The 19,155-nt window shown below is 45.5% G+C and overlaps 1 protein-coding gene across 3 annotated transcripts; it reads left to right on the top strand.

Moving 5' to 3' along the window:
- Positions 1 to 7,815: 7,815 nt before the first annotated feature.
- Positions 7,816 to 17,958, top strand: TRIM45 (tripartite motif containing 45). 3 transcript variants are annotated; one of them, XM_088835618.1, is made up of 8 exons: positions 7,816 to 8,047; positions 8,662 to 9,194; positions 10,797 to 11,530; positions 13,226 to 13,355; positions 13,975 to 14,089; positions 16,134 to 16,260; positions 16,621 to 16,776; positions 17,147 to 17,958. In XM_088835618.1, the coding sequence occupies exons 1-8, from the start codon at positions 7,847 to 7,849 to the stop codon at positions 17,293 to 17,295; spliced, it is 2,145 nt and encodes a 714-aa protein (XP_088691744.1). In that variant the 5' UTR covers positions 7,816 to 7,846; the 3' UTR covers positions 17,296 to 17,958. The 3 variants fall into 3 exon arrangements, with proteins under 3 accessions (XP_088691744.1, XP_055259758.1, XP_055259759.1); XM_055403783.2 differs by lacking the exon at positions 16,621 to 16,776; XM_055403784.2 differs by lacking the exon at positions 16,621 to 16,776 and having other exon boundaries at positions 7,981 to 8,080.
- Positions 17,959 to 19,155: the final 1,197 nt, after the last annotated feature.

Below are 19,155 nucleotides of genomic sequence, written 5' to 3'. Positions count from 1 at the left end.
TCAAGAAAATTAAGAGATACCAAGAGAATATTTCATGCAAAGATGGGCACAACAAAGGACGGAAATGGTAGGGACCTAACAGAAGCAGAAGATATTAAGAAGAGGTGGCAACAATACACAGAAGAACTGTACAAAAAAGATCTTCATGACCCAGATAACCACGATGGTGTGATCACTCACACAGAACCAGACATCCTGGAATGCGAAGTCAAGTGGGCCTTGGGAAACATCACTATGAACAAAGCTAGTGGAGGTGATGGAATTCCAGTTGAACTATTTCAAATCCTAAAAGATGATACTGTGAAAGTGCTGCACTCAATATGCCAGCAAATTTGGGAAACTCAGCAGTGGCCACAGGACTGGAAAAGGTCAGTTTTCATGCCAATCCCAAAGAAAGGCAATGACAAAGAATGTTCAAACTACTGCACAATTACACTCATCTCACATGCTAGCAAAGTCACGCTCAGAATTCTCCAAGTCAGGCTTCAACAGTATGTGAACTGTGAACTTCCAGATGTTCAAGCTGGATTTAGAAAAGGCAGAGGACCAGAGATCAAACTGCCAACATCTGTTGGATCATGGAAAAAGCAAGAGAGTTCAAAAAAACATCTACTTCTGCTTTATTGACTATGCCAAAGCCTTTGACTGTGTGCATCACAACAAACTGTAAAATTTTTCAAGAGATGCGAATACCAGACCACCTGACCTGCCTCCTGAGAAATCTGTATGCAGGTCAAGAAGCAATAGTTAGAACCAGACATGGAACAACAGATTGATTCCAAATTGGGAAAGGAGTACGTCAAGGCTGTATATTGTCACCCTGCTTATTTAACTTATCTGCAGAGTACATCATGAGAAACGCTGGGGTGTATGAAGCACAAGCTGGAATCAAGACTGCCAGGAGAAATATCAATAATCTCAGATATGCAGATGACGCCACCCTTATGGCAGAAAGCAAAGAAGAACTAAAGTCTCTTGATAAAAGTGAAAGAGGAGAGTGAAAAAGTTGGCATAAAACTCATCATTCAGAAAACTAAGATCATGGCATCCGGTCCTATCAATTCATGGCAAATAGATGGGGAAACAATAGAAAAAGTGAAAGACTTTATTTTTTCGGACTGCAGCCACGAAATTAAAAGATGCTTACTCCTTGGAAGAAAAGTTATGACCAACCTAAACAGCATATTACAAAGTAGAGACATTACTTTGCCAACAAAGGTCCATCTAGTCAAAGCTATGGTTTTTCCAGTAGTCATGTATGGATGTGAGAGTTGGACTATAAAGAGAGCTGAGCACCAGCTTTTGAACTGTGGTATTGGAGAAGATGCTTGAGAGTCCCTTGGACTGCAAGGAGATCCAACCAGTCCATCCTAAAGGAAATCAGTCCTGAATATTCATTAGAAGGACTGATGTTGAAGCTGAAACTCCAATACTTTGGCCACCTGATGTGAAGAACTGACTCACTAGAAAAGACAGTAATGCTGGGAATGACTGAAGGCGGGAGGAGAAGGGAACGACAGAGGATGAGACGGTTGGATGGCATCACTGACTTGATGGATGTAAGTCTGAGCAAGCTCCAGGAGTTGGTGACGGTCAGGGAAGCCTGGAGGGCTGCAGTCCATGGGGTCGCAAAGAGTGGGACGTGACTGAGCAACTGAACTGAACTGAACTGATAGCTTTTTATTGCAGCTACTTCCACTAGATGGCACTAAAGACTCAGACTCTGGGGGGGAAATAAATCTGAACAGCAAAAGTGATCCTCTACAATAAACAAGAAATTTCTCCAGTCATCTGTCCTACCATTATGATCAGTTCCTTAGAAATTAAACATGAATCTTGGCCATTAGATCAAGCATAGTACATTCATTAAAGCATACTATGTCTGAGACTTGCCCAATGTTAGGAATGCAGAAATAAAACATAACTTGTTTTTAGTGTGGGAGGAGTGGGGTGTAGTGAGAAACAAACAAGTAAGTATAAAATTGAAATGAGAATGTTGAAAAGGTCATCACAGAGTACCATGGGTAGCACGATGAGGAACACCTAATAAAGGCTTGTTGAAAGAAGGATTTCTAGAGAAGCTGATATCTGAAAACTGAGCTTTGAAGGATGGATGGGAATTAACTAGACAAGAGAATGGGCAGGGTGTCCTAGGCAGAGCAAGAAGTTTGCACAACTATACAAGAGGCTGAAGCTCAGGGTGCATGCTAGGTGAAGGTGAAGCAGTGCAAGAAATGAGGCTAGCGGGACTGGCAGAGGAAGTCAAGCCCTGCTAGAAGATAATTTGCATGAGAACAGAGTTTTAGCTTGTTCCACACAGTAAGCTATATACTGGCACAGTCAGGAGTCCCTCCCTTCATGGAAATTATTATTCTAGCAGGGAGCAAGCCATGAAGATATTCGGGGAAAACATATTCCAGGTGCTTAAGTGATATTTGATGAATAAGTGAAGGTATTCAATAGCCACTGAAGATTATGATCAAACTGCAGGGGGGAAAAAAAAGATCTCTAACGGGATTATGGTGAATTAATTGGAAATAGAGACACTACTCAGTGATCCAAACAAAATATGATAGGAATTTGAACTAAAGCAGGAAAAGCAGGGAGGGAGTAGATTCCAAGCTATGATACAGACAATAATGGTATCGGCAAAAAGAGCCCCTGGGCTGGGGCTTTATCTATATCACCTCCAAACCCCACAACAACCAAGGGAGTGCTCTTTTTTTTTAGAAAAAAGATTTGCTAAAAGACCCTAGGAAATAGCAGTGTTTAAGAGCCAGGTGCGAGAAATAGTGCACTGCAAGGAGAAGAAAAGTAGTGGTTACAAGGGCTGAAAGAGGAAGAAAAATCAAGCATAGTGTTAGAGAAACCAAGGAGGAGAAAGTTTCAAGAAGAAACTGTCAATGTCAAAAGCTATAACAAATTCTGTTAGATAGTAACTGAAACGTACCCACTGGACAGAGCAAGGAGGAAGTTATCAGGGACTGTGGCAAAAGCAATTTCAGGGGATGGTGAGAACAAAAGCCAGATTATACTATGTTTAGGAGTAAAATGTGAGGAGGATTACAGAAGCAAATGTAGACTATTCTTTTTAAGAGGGAAAGTGAAATCAAGAGCGAAAGATGGGTTGTAAGGTAGAAGAAGAGACTTAAACATGGGTATGAGTTGGAAGAAAAACCCATCAGAAAAGAAAGGATGAAGACATGGAGCAAGAGCAGACGGGGCTTTAAAGCACAGATCTTAGAAGAAAGGACTGTCCTGCTTTGCAAAGGAGGAAGGATGGCGAATGACAGAAACAGGGATGATGGTGACAGGGGAGCCTGACATAGCTCTCTAGTTCTCTGGTTCACTTCTGTACATTCACCCCAAGTCTGGTGGTGCTAATAAGGCAAACTGTCCAATCCAGATGCGCCTGATTTCCTGATGAGTCGTCCTCTGTTCCTGGCCTTCTTGCCTTTGGTGCTTTCCCTATCTTGGGCTACAGGTTTAGTCGCTTAATCGCCCAGTTGTGTCTGCCTCTTGTGACCCTGTGGACTGTGTAGCCCGCCAGGCTCCTCTGTCCATGGGATTTCCCAGGCAAGGACACTAGACTGAGTTGCCATTTCCTCCTCCAGGGGATCTTCCTGACTCAGGGATTGAATCCTTGTCCCTTGTGTCTCCTGCATTGCAGGCGTATTCTTTACCCGCTAAGCCACAGGAGTGCAGTGAAACTCCTTAGACGCTTTGACAGACCTGGCCCTTTCCTCAGTCCTATTCCTCTGATCCCAAGACTTTTGTACTTCCCTGTAACTATCTGCTTCCCGGAGTCCCCCAAAAAGATGAAGTAGTATGTGAACATGGACTAAAACACTGACTAATCCTAAGAAAGGAGACTCCGTAAATGATTCTCTCCCATAATCTTATCCCATATCACTTGTGTTCTGTGTGATCTACAAAACTCTTGGTTGCAAGTATTCCCATTCTACTTTGGGATCATTCATTTGCCTCATCAATAACAAGTCTTTATTAGACATGAACTATGTAGACACGGAATTGGTTGCCAAGGGTTTTTCATCTTAACAAAGAGACAAAAAATACGTGTGTGTGTGTGTGTGTATGCACACATATATACATATATATACATAATAAATTAAAAACACTTAATATCAGAATGTAGCACAACTGAAAAATTTAAAGTATAAGCAAGTTGCCATCTAACCCAGTAATCCCACCTTTGGGTAAATATCCAGACAACACTGTAATTCAAAAAGATAAATGCACCTTTATAGTTGCAGCAGCACCATTCACAATAGCCAAGACATGGAAACAACCTAAATGTCCACCAGCAGATGAACAATAAAAAAGATCTGGTACGTATGTACAATGGAATACTACTCGGCCACAAAAAAGAATGAAATGATGCCATTTCCAGCAACATAGATAGAACTAGAGGTTAGCATACTAAGTAAAGTAAATCAGAAAAGCAAAGACAAATACCATGTGATATCACTTATATATGGAATCTAAAATACAACACAAATGAATCTACCTATGAGATAGAAACAGGCTCATAGACATGGAGAATAGACTTGTGGTTACCACGGAGGAGGGTGAGTGAGGGAAGAGATGGCATTAGCAGATACAAACTACTCTATATAGAACGGACAAAAAACAAGATTCTACTGTATAGCACAGGGAACTATATTCAATATCCTGTGATAAGTCATAATGAAAGAAGAACATGAAAAACAATGTATATATAACTGAATCACTATGTTGTAAGCAGTACTGTAAATCAACTATACTTTAATAAATTTGTTTAAAAATAGCTCACTCGCTCTCTCTTTAGTCACGCAGTCACGTCCCACTCTTTGCGACCCCATGGACTGTAGCCCACCAGGCTCCTCTGTCCATGGGATTCACCAGGCAAGAACACTGGAGTGGGCTGCCATTTCCTTCTCCATTAAAATAGCCATTGGAGCTCAAATCTGGAGTGCTGAAACAACAGGGAAAGTTTCAAGAAAGCAATGTGAAGAGTATGTTTAAATAATAAAGGTAGAAGAATTCTGAAGAGAAAATTGGATAAGACTAAGAAATGTGCTTGGCAATATTTAAGTCCAACTAAAAGTCCTGTTTCATGAATCTATTAAGGAATCCAGATTTCATCCTATAGAGGGAGGCTGGGAACTAGCTTTTATAAATGTTGATTTCTGCCATATTTTTACAATTAATTTCGAAAAACTGTGTAGAGAAAAAAGACAGAGGACAGGAATAATTCAGAAACTATTCTAATCCTTGAAGTAAGTCCTTATCATCTGAAAATTCTCCACAGTAAGGTGTTGGCTGTAGGGATGGAAAGAAATTGGTATCTGCTTGGATATGGAAAAAGAAAAAGGAAGCCAAGAGCACTATAAAGTTTCATGCTGGAGGCAGGAGAATGATATCCTTGAGAGAATAAAACAGAAAAATTCAGAGAACACAGTTTAGTGAACAAAGAGGTTCACTGAAGTTTAAGCTATGTGGGGCCTAAGGTGATGGGGCCACATTTGGGCCCAGGTTTATCATAAATGGCTATGACCAAAGCACAAGAAAGAGGTCAGTACTGAGAGTGTGAATCTGAGGATCATCTGCATAAGAAGTAAAGGTAGGGGATAAAGTGGAGCAAGCCGAACCAATGAGGGAAGAGAATATGAGAAGCTGTCCAAGAAATTAGAAGGCCAGGAGAATAGAATATTTCAAAAGGCAAAGGGGAAGCAAGTTTTAAGGATGAAAAAGTACATAACAATGGTGAATACTAAAGAGACTTGAGTGAGAAAAAGGCAATGACTGGTCATTTGTGACCCACAAGAGCAAAGTCTCAATAGGAGAGGGAAAAAATGGGTGACAGCATAAAGCGGGACTAGTCTTTTGAGAAATGTAATGGTGAGGGTCACAAAGGTAAGTAAGTCGAAAGGCAGCCTAGTCAAGGGAGAATTTGGTAGAAGAATGTGCTAGTTAAGGACTGATTGAAAATGTAGGGACAGCAATATTTTGAGAAGGCAGGAAAGGTCGGAATAAAGAGCAAAAGTCTTATGGAGTTAACCTTGGAACAGAAAAAGAGAAGTCAGAAGTCTGAGAGGAGTTGTGATGAATCATAGATTTTTTTTAGCAAAAAGTGAGTGACTTGCTCTTCTTACGCAATTAAAGGCAGATACCTGTTGAGTTTATAAGAAATTCAATGCTTAAGAAGCTGGGGAAGAAAAGGCTACAGGTGATTGGGCTAGACTCTTAAACATGGCATCATAAGAAAAGAGTTCAAGTCTCATTTGCTCTACCTTAGGCTAGCCACCAAATTTGAGACTTTCCTCATATATTCGAGATTAAAGGAGATAATACACAGGTAAATTCAAAGCACTTCTTAAACAAGAGAAGCTTGGAACATCTACCATGGGAAACATGATAGAGCATGAATAAGAGATGAAGTAAAGCATCTCCAAACATCAGGGAGAGTTGAGGTGAAGTTCAGAGGAAGAATAAATGGCAAACCCAAGCCTGCGTTTCTGTGGCTCACTCCAGCATACTGGAGTGAAGAAAGCAGAATCTGAGTCAGTAGGTATGAAGAAGGACAAGAAGCTGAAGAAAACCAGGTAAGGACTATTTTAAGACCTTCCTAGATGTGCTTACTTTTGGAAATTCTACGTAATTCACATATAAATGTAGCATATGACTCACTGACATATTTTGGAAATGGCTGAACATTTCGACTTTCATTTTATAGTTTTCATATTTCAAATTTCTGTTCGTTTGTTTCAGATTCCATATTTTTTAAAGCTTAGGCTCCAGGCACTGTGCCTATAGCATAAAATGGATAATGAAGACATCATTGAGACAGTTGTCCAAATCAAGTAGGGAAAGTCATGAACAAAGCAAGCTGAGATAATCAGGCATCCTAGCCGGTCTTAAGATAACAGGAACAAATGGAGCATAAGGAGCCAGAGTGTTACCATTTCTGGAATTGTGGAGGTACTGGTCCTAGATGACAAGTGTAGCAAATTCCCCATACAGCCAAATCAGGAGACTCCTTCTAAGAACACTCAAAGAAGACAGAAATTGTGAAGTAAAGGATGTCCGACGTGTTCATCTTCCCACTACTCTGTGAGCCCACAGAGGACTTATCCCTCTTTGACATTTTCCACTATACCATTGTGACCAGTCACGGGCCCGCTCTGATTTTAAAAAAAAAACAACCCACAGCAGGACAAACATGCTCTCTTTCTCTTACACAAAACTGTAGAACTCTGGTTGACAAACAACTCCTTAGTCATCTGCACCTCTAGCCCCGACGGACGAAACAACAGCTTCTCAAGCCCCAGGGAACCGGGATTCGAGCTTCCCGGCGAGTGCCTCACGAAGGCAAACCTAGACCTTGGTCCGGCGATCTCCCTGATGGGTCCTCAGAACCAGCCTGGCCCGGAAAATGCCCGGACCCAGCGAGCCGCTTCCCGAAGCTCTGGTAACCCGCACGCATGGCCTCAAGGACTCCTGAATTAAAATAAACTTAAAATAAGTTCCCCAGAGGGGAACTCGCAGGTTCACAGCACAGCCAAGGATAAAGCGACACTCGCCGCTTCCGAGGACTCGGGACCCAAGAAAACGCCTCCCGCTTCAACTCCCCTTGGACAAGCCCTGGGCGGAGCTTGGGGCAACTGACAGCTCCAGCCACCAATGGGAGGCCCCAGGGTGGGTCCGTGGGACCAATCCGAGGACGCAAAGGAAGCCTTCCCCGTGGCGCATCAGCGCCGCTTTCTAAGTTGCAGTCTGAGCTCTCTGCTCGCCAGAGCCATAGAGAGGGAGACAGTCGCCGTAAAGTGGTGACGCTGGCTATACTATGCCGCTCAGTCACAGCCTCACCCCTTTTCTCTTCCGAGGCCCAAGCCCTGAGGCCGCCCCGCCCCCGGCCCTGTGCTTGATACCGCCCCTCCCCGGGGGACCGGCGAAGATGTGGAATTTCCAAAGCTTACTGGATGCTGCCGGTGTCACTCTGGAGGGCGGCGGGGCTCGCGGCGGCGACGGCCGCCCTTCTCTGACGGTGATTGGAGTCGTCTGACTAGCCCCGGGATCGGTGCGAGGCGGGGCCGGAGCCGTTGGGCTCTTTGGACCGCAGGGTGGGGAGGTAGTGGCAACGGGGCCGGAGCCGTTGGGCTCTTTGGACCGCAGGGTGGGGAGGTGGTGGCAACCGCGGAGCCGGCGGGGGCTCGCCGCTCCCTTGTCCGCCGCGTGCCTTCCGCGGAGGGCCGGGTGGAAAGAAGGAGCGGAGGACCCCCAAGCGCATCACGCGGGGGCGGGAGTGCAGTTGTCGCGTGTCAGGCGTGGGACCAGTGGGGCCGGCGGTGGGATGGGTGGTAGTAGAGGGTGATAGGGGTGCAGGGGTCCAGGAGTCGACAGCAGGATTAGCTGGAGACCTAGACCTGGACGCGCTTCCGGGGAGGAGGACTTGGAGGGGCAGAGGAGGGCGTGGGCGTGTCTGGTATGGGATGCCTTGCAAAGGAGGGGGCCTTGCTGAGTGGATCTGTGGGTGGCTCCTTTGAGGAATACTCTTTTTCCTTTTTGCCCTTTGGTTTGCCGAAGAGAGAGTCCCCATTCTGTAGAAGTTTTGGAAACTGTCTCTTTGGATGGGCCTAATCACCTGCTGCTTCATTATAGAACTGCCCAGGACCTTTTCTGATACTGAGCACAAACGTGGGGAATATGGCAGAAAAGAGGAGGCCGCTGCTGGGCTTCATGGGCAAACTCCCCAGTGGAACCACAGCTGGAAACTCAGGCAAAACTCACTGCCCTTTGTGCATGGGGCTTTTCGAAGCCCCCAGGCTCTTGCCTTGTTTGCACACAGTTTGCACCACCTGTCTGGAGCAGCTGGAACCCTTCTCAGTAGTGGACATCCGAGGGGGAGAATCTGACACAAGCTCTGAGGGGTCCATATTCCAAGAACTCAAGCCACGCGCTCTGCAGCCGCAGATTGGCATCCTCTGTCCGGTATGTGATGCTCAGGTGGACCTGCCCATGGGTGGAGTGAAGGCTTTAACCATAGACCACCTGGCCATGAATGATGTGATGCTGGAGAGTCTGCGTGGGGAAGGCCAGGGCCTGGTGTGTGACCTGTGCAGCGACAGGGAAGTGGAGAAGAGGTGTCAGACCTGCAAAGCCAATCTCTGCCACTTCTGCTGCCAGGCTCATAGGTAAAGATGGGATACCCACCTGGTGTGGCTTAAGAGCAGAGTATAAAGAGGTGTCAAGGCAGAGAAATCCCTTGGTGAGCAGATGGAAAGGAAAGCTCAAATGCCATGGAAGGTCAGAGAACAGTATACGATGTGATTACTGATGTTCCAGAACAGTAGTTAAATTTTTCAGTCTTTATATAATACCCATGGTAATAATAGCATCAGAGGTTTGCAGAGTCCATTTCAGTTTACAAAGCTCTTACCCAGTTTCCTTGGCTCATCAATCATTTGCACGGGGTGCTAGAGAAAGAGTATGATAGCAGAGCCCTGCCCTCAATCTCATTTGATCCTTGGAACTCATAGAAAAGCAGGCACTGTTTTCAGTCCTATTTATTATTGGAGGAAACTGAAGCACAGCAGTATGTGGTATGCCCAGGTCCCGTAACTGGTAAGTAGCGTATAACAATTGAATTTAAAATCCAAATCCTCTACCTGCCTGCTGTGTTTTCTCTACTCATCTCTGTTGCCCTCCCAGTATAAGGTGCTGATTGGTGGGATACCACCTCAACCTTTGCCCTGTACCCTAGAGGTACTCTGGAACTTAGTGAGATGGACTTGGGGTGGGGATTATGTCTTTTATGGTGTTTGGTGAACAGTTTGTCACAGGAAATCACTTTGTGCCTTCAGACCACCTCCCCCCATTCCAGAACATCACAGTATGAAATGGCCAATATTTCAGGATTAGCTACTGTGGTTTTTAAGTTCTGCCTTCCAGGTGTTTTCTGGCCTCACCAACAGAACAAGTTAGCAGTCCTCAGTCCTTCTATTTTTACCTTGTAATGATGACTACTTTGCTGCCAGCTAAACAGCTGACCCTGTTTTGTGCACAGCCACTCTGCTGGTGCCAGAACAGGCATGTAAGCTTGATGTTGCTAAAACACTGAACACATGGTGTAACTGAACAGTCACCGTGGTTTCTGGGATTTCCCTGGATTTCTAGAGGGCTATAAAAAGAGGGAATTAAAAGAGAGCTTTGATTCTACTGACCACTGATTTTACTCTAATAATGTTGATGACTTTCCTCTAGAAAATTCTAGCTTACTCCTTTGGGTGGTGGACGCACTGGTCAAAGGAAATGCTTTCCCAGAGAGTTCAATGAAAGCTAAGGGAGACTGTTGTGCCCAGCTAGCTGCTTTTTAACTGCCTGAAGTTTACTGCTAAGCTGTCTGGCACAGGTCTCATATCGCTGCTGGGTCTCCACCAAACTCTCCCCTCTAGCTTTCTGTAGCACTAGGCTGTGTCTCTTGCCTAAACTTGACAAATGAACTCTTTGGGGAAAGTCCCAGGAGGTAGCCTTAGCATTGCAAAGTCATGCACCAAGTCAGAGAGCCCTAGCCTACTATCATTTAGTCCCATAGAGCAGCCCTTTCACATAGGTATTACCCCAGTGTATAGAGGAGGAACAGGAATCCTAGAGGCTCATGTGATTTTTAAGAGGTTAGAACGAGGAACTGAACCCAGATTTGTTGTACTTCAGAACCCATGCCCTTAAAACTGCCGGACAGTTTCCCTGCTAGACTCGTCCCCTCATTTTCCGTTCCTGCCTCTGTTTGCCTCTAGGCGGCAGAAGAAGACGACTTACCATACCATGGTGGACCTGAAAGACTTAAAAGGCTACAGCCAGATCGGGAAGCCCATTCTGTGTCCTGCTCACCCTGCAGAGGAGCTGAGGCTGTTCTGCGAGCTCTGCGACCGGCCTGTGTGCCGGGACTGTGTGGTGGGGGAGCACCGGGAGCACCCCTGTGACTTCACTAGCAACGTTATTCACAAGCACGGGGACTCCATGCGGGAGCTGCTCAGGGGTACCCAGCCCCACGTGGAGGTCCTGGAGGAGGCCCTGGCACAGATCAAAGGGACCAACAGCGCCCTGCAGGAGCGGGTGAAGGCCGTAGCCACCGACATCCGCACCTTCTCCGAGGGCTATATCAAGGCCATCGAGGAGCATCGGGACAAGCTGCTGAAGCAGCTGGAAGACATCCGAGTCCAGAAGGAAAACTCTCTGCAGCTGCAAAAGGCACAGCTGGAGCAGCTGCTGGCAGACATGCGGACGGGAGTGGAGTTTACCAAGCACCTGCTGGCCAGCGGCTCCGACCTAGAGATCCTCATCACCAAGGGGGTGGTGGTGGAACGGCTCACCAAGCTGAACAAAGTGGAGTACAGTGCCCATCCCGGAGTCAACGAGAAGATAACTTTCTCTCCCAAGGAGAAAGCAGGCCTGTGCCATGGCTATGAAGTTTACGGGGCCATCAACACCAAAGAGGTCGATCCAGCCAAATGTGTCCTCCAAGGGGAAGGTAGGGCGACATCTCCCATTGGCATGGAAAGGGCAGCAGCAGGACATGGTGTCAAAGACAGGTGGCATTTTAAGCTACAGCCTTTATTCAGCTAGGGAGAGAGTCATACCCATCCAATGGAAGGTGTTCCCTCCCTTGTCCTTTTATTTCTGGTTTGTTCTGGTCAGGTTGCACTTAAGATCCCAGACAGGGGTGAGGCTTGACCCTTTTCCAGTTGAGAAAAGTAGTAACAACCAAGAAACTCAAGGATCAGACCGCTTCTCTCATGTGACAGAACCGAGGCCGTGCCCATAAGACATAACAGCATAGACCTCAGAGTAGAGTGAAATCCTGCCTGTTCAGAGAGGTTGGCTTGTTCAGAGAGGATGGTTCTGAAGAGAATATCTGAGGAGTGAGGAAGAAGGGATGATGATTTGCTTTCTTTGATGCCCTTTCTGGTTCATGGAAGCCAGATAGTGGTAGGCATTTCAGTCAGTAGGGGGAGAAACAATTTCTTTTGACCATGGTGTTCTCTTCCTAAAGGAAGCACGTTATTCAAACCTATTTCACAGATCAGTTCTCACAGGAAGATTGTATTCTAGAGTCATCCTGACCCAGGCACAGGAATTCTTACCTGCTTGGAGGTCACAGATCCCTTTGAGAATGATCTCTCCACAAGAAAACGCCCACTCATTTGAGCATACGATTTCAGGAGATTCTTCGCCCCTCAGAAGGCCTCATGATAGTTCACAGACCCCAGGTAAAAAAGCCTGTTTCATCTGTCTTCTGAACCAGAAGTGGAGTGAAAGTGATAGTTGCTCAGTCATGTCCGATTCTTTGCGACCTCATGGACTGTAGCCTGCCAGGCTCCTCTGTCCATGGAATTTTCCAGGCAAGAATACTGGAATGGGTAGCCATTCCCTTCTCCACGGGATCTTCCCAACCCAGGGATCAAACCTGCGTCTCTTGCATTGCAGGCAGATTCTTTACCAACTGAGCTCTCAGGAAAAACCCTGGACCAGAGGCTGTAGCTATTGAATGTGCCCCCAATGCCTAGGCACAGCTACCATGCTATAAAGGACTTCAGGCATGAAGAGCCTGAACTGGTCACCTGTACCTCCTGCCTCTTCTAGCAGGATCTGTCACTCGCAGAGGGTAGTTTGGGGTTACCAGCCTCTCTTTGGGGGCTTCCCTGGTGGCTCAGAGACTGTAAAGGGTCTGCCTGCAATGTGGAAGACCTGGATTTGATTCCTGGGTTGGGAAGATCCCCTGGAGGAGGGCATGGCAACCCCCTCCAGTATTCTTGCCTGGAGAATCCCCATTGACTGTAGCCCACCAGGCACCTCTGTCCATGGGGTTGCAAAGAGTTGGATACAACTAAGCAACTAAGCACAATACAGCACAGCACAGCCTCTCTTTTATTCTCTGAATACATATGTCAAGCCTGAGTTTTTTCAAGGCTTTCTTAAGGCTGAAATTAAGATCCAGGATCCTTTACAATCCAAGAGCTGCTGCTGGCTGAGAGAGAACCAGGCTCACCAGAAGTGACTCCCAAGAAGTATGCTCCAGGAAACAGACAGGAAGAGAAAAGAAAGGGAGGAAACCGGAAACACGACCATTTATACTAAACAGAAAAAGCAAGATGGTGTCTGATCTGGGGATGTGGTCACTACGGTTGGCCTTTGAGATTGAGGACTGAGTGTTTATCTTCCACAGATCTTCACAGAGCCCGTGAGAAACAGCCAGCCTCTTTCACTGTACTCTGTAAGGATGCAACAGGAGAGAGCATGGGCAGGGGAGGAGACAACGTTCAAGTCACCGTAGTCCCTAAAGATAAGAAAGACAGGTTTGTATCATGCGCTCAGGCATCATGGACCTGGAAATCCAAGGTTCTTTGCAGTCACGGGGCTGTAACTGCAGTAGTTCCAGCCTACCTCCCCATGATGCCATTAAAAAGCGCCATAGGACTATGTGGACCAGATGCAATTCCTTGTGTGGGTTTTAGGTTCGTATTTGATTCTCTGCCAAAGGTCTCATCTGCCCCTGCAGACTGTCTTTATCCCTAGCTTTGAATAGACTGCAAAATATTCTGTGTTAGACTGAATGGTGCCCTTCTCAGAGTTCAGCCCCACGTTTACTATTTGTGCTGGGAACGAAGTTAAAAGCGATGTCTTCAGGATTGGAGGATGGAGGGGGGAGGAAGAAGAGCAGGAGGTACAGCAGAAGCTGATGAGAGAGAACACTGATGTTCTCAGGAATTCTTCTGAATGTCAGACTAAATGAGGATTGATGTTACCTTCTATTGTCAAGTTACTTTCTAAGACACGGAGAAGACACATCCTGCTTGGGGGACATTTAAAGTTAATATTGGCTGTATGATATAGAGTTTACATCCTAAATCAGCAGGCAGCTGAAGCAGGCTTTGTGAGAATGAGTGGTGTTTTTGAACTCCCGTTTCTATACAGTCCCGTCAAAACGATGGTCCATGATAACAAGGATGGGACATACTATGTTTCCTATACGCCCAAGGAGCCTGGCACCTATACTGTGTTGGTCTGTGTCAAGGAGCAGCACGTTCAGGTGAGTGAGGCCTTGCCTACACTTTCCTGACCTTTCACCCCTCCCCCCACCCCGGTTTTGTCATCTGAGAATGTGGAGACATTTCACACAGGACCAGCTGTGTAGAGGGATTGACCAGGATTCTCTTTCTTATTTCACCTCACTTTAGAAAGGGCCCAGATTTTGCAACTCTTATTCTTACTGGAGGATACTGGTGACCCTAAAACCTCTTCATCCCTACTTCACCTCTTAGCAATTATGCCTGTATTTTATCATCCTCCCAGTTAGTTTATTGGAGTTCTTAATTTGGGAAAGATGCCTTGATCACAGCGGGCAATCTACCAGCAGATGAGTATGCATACATGCAAGAAATACAACCTTACTCAGGATTTTCCGGCTTTGTTCAGACTGTGACCAGACATGGACTTATTGGAATACCACTGGGAGAGTTACACCCTCTCCTGTAACTGATCAGTCAACTATCTGCCTAACCATTTGTCCAGATAATTCTCTACTCTGTTTATATGTATGTGTGTGTGTGTGTACATACACACACACACACACACACACACACATATATATATATATGCTTCTCTGTTACCATGGTTACTACATCACCTCCACAGACATATGTAATACTTTCTGGTTTAGAGATTATGAATTTTTTAAAATTGAGTAACATTCAACATGTCCAGCAGAATCTCTGCTGACATACAAGCTGCCACAGGGTTTCCCCCAAATGGAAATCAATGCTGGCAGGGACAAGAAAACACTGTAGAGCATCAGGATGTGTTAGGCTTGCAGCCTGTGCCCTGGGAAGACTCATAGTAGCCACTTGCTGCTTGCCTACTTACAGGATGCCAGATAGGTTAGATATTTTTTCAAACATTATTTCACTTTTCTAAAAAAACACTCAAACATAAGGATCATCATCCAATTAGACCAAGAAAACAAACTTGCCGCAATACAGAGTACCTGGGTAGAAAAATCAGAATTTGAAACCACATGCTTGAACTCCCAAGTTGTTTTTAAAACAGATTATAGGGACTTCCCTGGCCATCCCATGGTTAAGACTCTGCACTCCCAATGCAGGGAATATGGGTTTGATCCCTGGTCAGGGAACTAAGATCCTACATACCATGTAGCCAAAAAAAAAAACTAAACTCTTTAAAGGAAGAGAGATTTAACATCTGAAAGGCTTCTAAGGTGCCAGCCTCTCTGCTTTGTGTTTTTGCATGGTATGTGATTCTCATATAGGAATAGGCAGATAGCAACACTCATTAAATATTTACTGTTTAGCATAGGGTAGAAATTCAAGGATGAAAATTATCCTTAAAGGAAAGAAGGTTAAGTGGAGAATTTCTAATCCGAGAATTATTAACCACATGCCTAATCTTCCTCCATTTCATCTAACTTCACCGACCTAGAATGAGTGGATGGGTAAACAGTTGCATCCAGAATGGAGGGATGAAAGGAAAGGAATTGGCTTAGGATGTGAGGGATGGGAGTGTGTGGCTGAGAAATTGGAGAAGGGACCACAGATGTTCTTAGACTGCTCAGGAATGGAGGAGATGGAGACCAAAGTCAATGACTTGAAAGCACAGTTGAGTTTACTAGGGCTTCCCTGGTGGCTCAGATGGTAAAAAATCTGCCTGTAATGCAGGAGACCCAGGTTCAATTCCTGGTCGGGAAGGTCCCCTGGAGGAGGGCACGGCAATCCACTCGAGTATTCTTGCCTGGAGAATTTCACAGACAGAAAAGCCTTGTGGGCTACAATCCATAGGGTCGTAAACAGACTGAGCGACTAACACTTTCAGCGTGTCAGGTAGTCTGCGTGCCGGGGCAGCAGCACAGGTTCCTTGATGCCTCTCGCTGCATTTGTATCTGGCCCTGTCCAGCTGAGCGCCCAGCTGGTTACTGACCCCCAGTCACTGTTTCCCTCCACCGTCCTCGTCCCTCTAGGGGCAGGGCCTGTGACTGATACTCTGTTTCGGCTGTGTGATGCTCAGCACACGCCTGTTGACTCATGAGGCGCTGTTCTTTGCTCTTGGTCTGAACACTGAAGGGCTCGCCGTTCACTGTGACCGTGAGGAAAAGGCACCGCTCACACCCGGGCGTGTTTCACTGTTGCACATTCTGCTCCAGCGGAGGCCAGAAAACTGCTCGCTGCGCATGTGGAGGCACCATGCCAGGTAAGGAGAACCAGTCGCTCCAGAAAGCCCTTGCTCCCCCTCTGTGCCTGTCTCCCAGCAGTGGGATCAGCCACCACAGTGACCAGGGTCAGGGTATTCAACCTCAGGCTTTGTTCCTAGGAATGTAGTCTGTGCATGCTAAATGTATCACAGTTCTGAAAGTTTCATTTAAAGCTTCTTGGTTATGGAAACTGAAATAGCAAGATGAAAAGTTCTGGGTGCTCTTAGTTTTGATACAGTTCACTGATTCTAGAAGCTCTGTGCTTCTCCTGGGATGGTCAGTTTCAGTCTGTACCCTTTCCAACAGCCTGAGCACTGTCAAAAACATAAACCCATCCTGTTCCTTTTGAAACCTTAAAGAAATTCCAGACGAGGCAGGGATGGGAGAACAGATGAATAAATCAACTGAACCAAGTCTGGCTTTTTTCTTGGGGGAAGGAAACGTGGGCCGAAAGGTCAGGATCCAGGCAAGAAATCTAATTATTTTCGGTGTTCTGTCCTGTCCTAACTCTTACGGTGAGCCTTCACATAGACTGTTGTAAACTTGCATAGAAACACTTCAGGATCTATTTTATTTCTAGCATTCTGCCCTTCTCTTTTATTTAGATTTTGCTATGTTAAAATCCAAACCAGTTCTTCTCCGTAAGTTCACAGACTATTAAAATAACACTGTTCTTACAACTCCAGCTAACCTTAATTGATTTGTTGTCATCTGTCTTGAGAGTCTTCCCAACTACAGAGGCATCTGAGAGCTTGTTCCTCTCACTGGGTTGTTTTTAGATGTAAAAATATCCATGAGTCTGAATATCGCCAGGAGTGTTAATTTCCATGGTAACTGCTGGACTTCCTTCTAATGGTTTTTCCCTCTCCTCTTTGGACCATGCAGGTGGGTACCTAGGCTGTGGCCACGGACACAAAGGCCACCCAGGACGTCCCCACTGGTCGTGCTGTGGGAAGTTTACGGAGAAGTCGGAATGCACGTGGGCAGGTGGGCAGAGCGCACCAACGAGTCTGCTGAGGACGGTGGCTCTCTGATGGCTTCCTGCGTCCATGGTCACAGCTGTGGCCAGCATGGCTTCAGATCACCAGAGGACCACAGACCTTAATTCTGAAGAAACTGATAGAATTAAAAACAAAGTGCCTTATGTTATATCCTCAAATCCGAGGACCTCTTTGTGAGTTATTCACTGATGGCACGTGTGGGCAGTCGGGTACCAGAGACCACATTACATTTGTCTTCTTGGCCAGAGGTCTTTGCAGGGAGGGGGAGGTAATCAGCTATCTGGTTTAAGTTAAATACCAGATGGTACCCCTCATCAGTGTCCTTTTAAAAAATATGTACTGTGGTCCAGTAAGATAGCTACTGTACAAAATGACTAAAATAGATTTTAGAATCACACAGTGTGTATCTTAGATCATCTTCAAAATCAGATTGATCTTTGAAACTTGCCGGTTTTAATCAAAGCTGGCTTTATAGGAGGTGTATAACATATGCACTACTGTTGTTAAGACAGTTCGTATGAGTGTGTGCACGTGTTTTTGTATGACTGGACCCATTCATCATAAGTCTAAACTTGTTAGAAATAATGTATCCATGTAGACTAACAAAATAGTATGTAGATGTGATCTCAGTTGTAAATAGCAAAATCTAATTCAATAAACTGTAAGCTACCCCCTCAAACTCCGGGAGTTGGTGATGGACAGGGAGGCCTGGCGTGCTGTGATTCATGGGGTCGCAGAGAGTCGGACACGACTGAGTGACTGAACTGAACTGAACTGAACCCCCTCAAAAAAAAAAGAAGTGTCATTTCTATACCAAGGAGGCTACATTCTATTTTGTATAGGCATGGAGGTACCTATGCCATTGGAATTTAGAGCTCACGGGAGTAATTATTTCCTTAACTTTTAGATACATAACTTTTAAAAAATTTTTCCCGAGCTACACATTAGATATTTATTTCCCTCAAAGAATAAAAACCTTTCCTTGTGTCTACTTGTTGCTGCTGCTGCTGCTGCTGCTAAGTCACTTCAGTCGTGTCCGACTCTGTGTGACCCCATAGACGGAAGCCCACCAGGCTCCCCCGTCCCTGGGATTCTCCAGGCAAGAACACTGCTAGCACACCTTAAATGGATTATAATATGATGCTGCTGTGTAGGTGGAAGTCCCCCACTTCCCCTCTACTCCATGTTCATCTCATAGCCCCAAGAACCTAGGTTACTATTTGGTCAAGGGTAGACACATAGCCAGCAAATAAAGGGGAATGCTGTTGAAATAGGACCTTACAAATTCCTTACAGATGTACTCATGCCAGGCGATCCACATACCTTCATTGTCCTCACATCTCACAGCCTTGTCTTCTAGAGAGGCATCTTCATTTTTGTCTGCATATCTAGGAAATTAACTAGAAGCTTTGGCTTCCAGAGCATGCCAGCTTAAAGGAAGAGAATTCTTGGGAGACGAAGTACATAGGACTGTTGCCCCAGCTCTGCCAAGGTCTTCACTGTATATATTCAATGTGTTCACATTCAATTCAATGTGTTCTTCTAGGATATTTGATTTCTTATATAGCAAAAACACAGCATGTATTAAATACAATTATTGAAGTCTGCATTGTAAGATCCATTAAGAAGTGACTCATTAGAGTGATGAGTTGGCTCAGGCAAAGGAAGTGAAATAATCAGACAAAACACATTGACTGTCATGTCATCATGGAATATGTTTCCTCCTTAAGGAGGTAGCTACACTGTAGCTGTAAATTTGAAGATACTATATGCTCACCCTTTCCTGGAAAGATTCCCTTCAGCCCTATCTCTGACCAAAATCTGATCTTCCCAGAAGCCCTGCTGGCCCTGTAATCCTCTGAGAATATTACTTGCTCTTGCTCACTCCTTATA

This window comes from Moschus berezovskii, chromosome 4 (genome assembly GCF_049115385.1).
Source record: "Moschus berezovskii isolate FMDL1 chromosome 4, NW_MosBer_1.0, whole genome shotgun sequence".
Lineage (NCBI taxonomy): Eukaryota > Metazoa > Chordata > Mammalia > Artiodactyla > Moschidae > Moschus > Moschus berezovskii.
The sequence above is the reverse complement of the archived record's forward strand: the minus strand, read 5'-3'. Positions and strand labels throughout refer to the sequence as shown.

Excerpts from the sequence above, each read along its gene's own strand:
- TRIM45 (XM_088835618.1), top strand. The coding sequence starts at position 7,847 with ATGCCGCTCAGTCACAGCCTCACCCCTTTTCTCTTCCGAGGCCCAAGC. Across the intron at positions 13,356-13,974 it reads CCTAAAGATAAGAAAGACAG|TCCCGTCAAAACGATGGTCC; the intron begins GTTTGTATCATG and ends GTTTCTATACAG. Across the intron at positions 16,777-17,146 it reads GTCCTGTCCTAACTCTTACG|GTGGGTACCTAGGCTGTGGC; the intron begins GTGAGCCTTCAC and ends TGGACCATGCAG.